Source organism: Apaloderma vittatum, unplaced genomic scaffold, assembly GCF_000703405.1.
Source record: "Apaloderma vittatum isolate BGI_N311 unplaced genomic scaffold, ASM70340v1 scaffold4073, whole genome shotgun sequence".
Classification (NCBI taxonomy): Eukaryota; Metazoa; Chordata; class Aves; order Trogoniformes; family Trogonidae; genus Apaloderma; species Apaloderma vittatum.
In genome coordinates, this window is record NW_009706252.1 from 36,760 (window position 1) to 39,120 (window position 2,361).

Below are 2,361 nucleotides of genomic sequence, written 5' to 3' on the forward strand. Positions count from 1 at the left end.
TTGCTCAGTGAACCGTTTGTTTCTCTGAAGACAGAGCGGAAAGGAAAAAAATTAATCCGTTAAACAATCCCCGCGATTCCTCTTTTGCTGCTCTTTATGTGTTGACACAAACCATGCTGGAGAAGGTGAAGAAAGTGTGTTTATTTCTGACTGAAGACTGATTACATCACTGTCATGGATAATGTGATAGAATAATTTTATACTCTTGGGAGAAGTCTAAGAATAAATATGAAAAAGTAAAATACTCTGTTTCCACTGTCTCTGAAGATGAGTGATGATTAAGTGCTGTATTTACAGGATAGTTACCATACTCTAGACTCTCTGCTGAATAAATATTATCTTGAAAGGGTAAAAAAATCCATTGAAATATTTTAACTCACCACAAAATTAAAAAAAAAAAAAATCCATGTATTTGTCCAAAGCGAAGGTTAGTTACATGTCAGTGTTCGAATCCCCACGGGATCACTGTCCGAGGAAGAGTCCTCTCCTCTGCGCGCTTCCCTCCGCAGGAGCAGCCGCGGCGGTTTCCCTGGTCCCAACTGACCGACTGCTACTGGTTCTTCAGGCTGCAAGACAGAGACGAAGCTGCAGTGACTCCCTGTCCCGCTGTCCCAGCTCCGGGCCAGAGGCCGAGCCCCCCCTTTTTTGAAAAACGTCTACTTTCTTTAGGTCCTCAACTGAACCTGTTGAACAGCCTACCCAAGTCTGCAAAACTTGTTTGCGATCCAGCGCATTTTTGGCCAGTGAAGAATTTCTTATTCAGCAAGTGCTGGTGATCTCAGGTTTACACTCTGAGAAATCAGCCCAATGTTTATGCTTTACACTAAAATAATTAATCCGCACACCTGACGCCGTGAAGCAAAGTTACACGAGCCATTCTGGGGCTTTCAAATGATGATCAAAACAGAAGATATCAGAGATATCTTTATTTTCACTTACATTAAAAGGGAAGAGAGACAATTTAATCCTATAATGAAAGAAAGTACTACGCACTCTCTTCACAGGCAGTGTAATTATACTGCTGCTCTCTGGAACTGAAATAATGACAAATTAAAATGCCTTTCAATTCCTTCTACCTTTTATAACTATTCATCTTCTGGAGTTGTTATTATCACTCTAAAGGCTTCTTTATATTTTAGGCATCAGCCACTACATGTTACAGAAAGCACGTGGAAATTGTTACTGCTACCAATAAAAGCTGCAGTCATCAAGGTTAGAAAAAAATCATTTGGCTTGGTTGTAAAGCACGCGGAGCAACTCAAGTATTTACTATTATTTCCTGAAATTCATTGGAAATCTTTCATTCCAGTAATTCATTTGGACTGAATACTGTGCTCCTTTGGAAGGCCGAATTGATTTTACCCCAACGACAGCTGTAGGACTGGGTCCCCTCTCTGCAAAAATCCTAAAATTCAACAGGAAGCATGAGCCTGAAAGGGAAAGCCAGACGTGCATTAGCATCTATGAATGTGTAAGTGAGCAGTTATAAAACCTCGGAACCCATTTGTGAGCTCTAGATGTGGCAGAGAGGTCTGGCTGATCAAAGACGCAAAATAAAGGTGAGAAGATAAAATTCTGCTTCGTGGAGATGGGAATTATTATCCTCATATAGTCATACCTTAATTACTGGGGCTGGATCTCCGTCTCCACCGGCTGACAGCCGGAACAGCGGAGGACAGCTCACAGCTCTCGCCATCCAGCACATTATTAGAGCATTTGATAAATTTGCCACTAGCCCAGAGCCGGCACCTCCACCGCTGCGGGTCCAGGGAAAGGCTTTTGTCGCAAAGCCCTGAGTCCCTATTCTGCAGGAGCACTTCCTTGGCTGCAGAATTTGAACATCCTCTGGCTTTTTATCACTACTACTCAGGACTCTAATTCTCTGTTGCTTCTTGCAAATCACTTTTAGCAGTATTTTTTTCATCTTTACAGTTTACATAAACCAGAAAAGAAGGCGGTTTTGTTTCCTCCAGCCTGTGGCGAGCAGTAAGGAGCCAGGCTGGCATGTGGCTCTCTCGCAATGTTTCAGAGAGAACGTGCCCTCCTTCCCAGCTGCCGCCGGTCCCCACAGAAACGGAGATGCTGGCGCTGAGCATGGACCCGTCAGGCTGGGCACTGGCCGCGGCCCTGCTCCCTCCCAGTCCTTCTGCTGCTCTCCTGCTCACTGTGGGCAGGAGCAAGGGAGAAGGGCAGGTTGAACCCCCCCATCTACTTCTGGAAAGCAAGTCAGACAACGACTCCATTGTCTCTGCACAGTTCATAAATCCCTAGTTAAAGGTTTAGCACTCCTCCCCACTGTGGATGCTCCAGAGTCCAGCCCTTCTGTGCGAGCACGTGCAGCCCCGGCATCACCTCCTGGAG

The 2,361-nt window shown here is 45.0% G+C and overlaps 1 protein-coding gene across 1 annotated transcript in view; it reads right to left on the reverse strand.

Moving 5' to 3' along the window:
- Positions 1-121: 121 nt before the first annotated feature.
- ZMAT4 (zinc finger, matrin-type 4) overlaps positions 122-2,361 on the reverse strand; it is a 35,241-nt gene continuing 33,001 nt past the window's right edge. Inside the window, exon 6 of the mRNA XM_009865703.1 lies at positions 122-566. Coding sequence (XP_009864005.1) covers positions 551-566 — 16 coding nt within the window. The 3' untranslated portion in view covers positions 122-550. The remainder of the gene's footprint in view (positions 567-2,361) is intronic.